At 52.1% G+C, this 263-nt stretch overlaps 1 protein-coding gene across 1 annotated transcript in view; it reads right to left on the bottom strand.

Moving 5' to 3' along the window:
- The window catches only part of EMH_0046380 (uncharacterized protein), a gene marked incomplete at both ends in the record, with an annotated part of 5,927 nt that overhangs the window by 5,132 nt on the left and 532 nt on the right, over positions 1-263 (bottom strand). Inside the window, one exon of the mRNA XM_013496158.1 lies at positions 151-210. Coding sequence (XP_013351612.1) covers positions 151-210 — 60 coding nt within the window. The remainder of the gene's footprint in view (positions 1-150; positions 211-263) is intronic.

Below are 263 nucleotides of genomic sequence, written 5' to 3'. Positions count from 1 at the left end.
CCCTAAACCCTAAACCCTAAACCCTAAAACCCTAAACCCTAAACCCTAGGCTGCGGTGCTCAGTGCATGCGAGCAAGTGCACCCGAAACCCTACCCCCAAATCCTTAAACCCTAAACCCTAAACCCTAAACCCTAAACCCTAAACCCTACCTGTGGGTGCATCAGCAGAAGCAGAAACGAGATCTGTCTCCTTGACGGTTGCTGCTGCTTCTGTTATGGAGATAGCAGCAGCACGAAGGGCCCCCCAAACCCCCAAGGGTTTT

The sequence above is a fragment of the Eimeria mitis genome, genomic scaffold, assembly GCF_000499745.2.
Source record: "Eimeria mitis Houghton genomic scaffold, Emh_scaff1952, whole genome shotgun sequence".
Classification (NCBI taxonomy): Eukaryota; Apicomplexa; class Conoidasida; order Eucoccidiorida; family Eimeriidae; genus Eimeria; species Eimeria mitis.
This window is presented reverse-complemented; position numbering and strand designations above follow the sequence as displayed.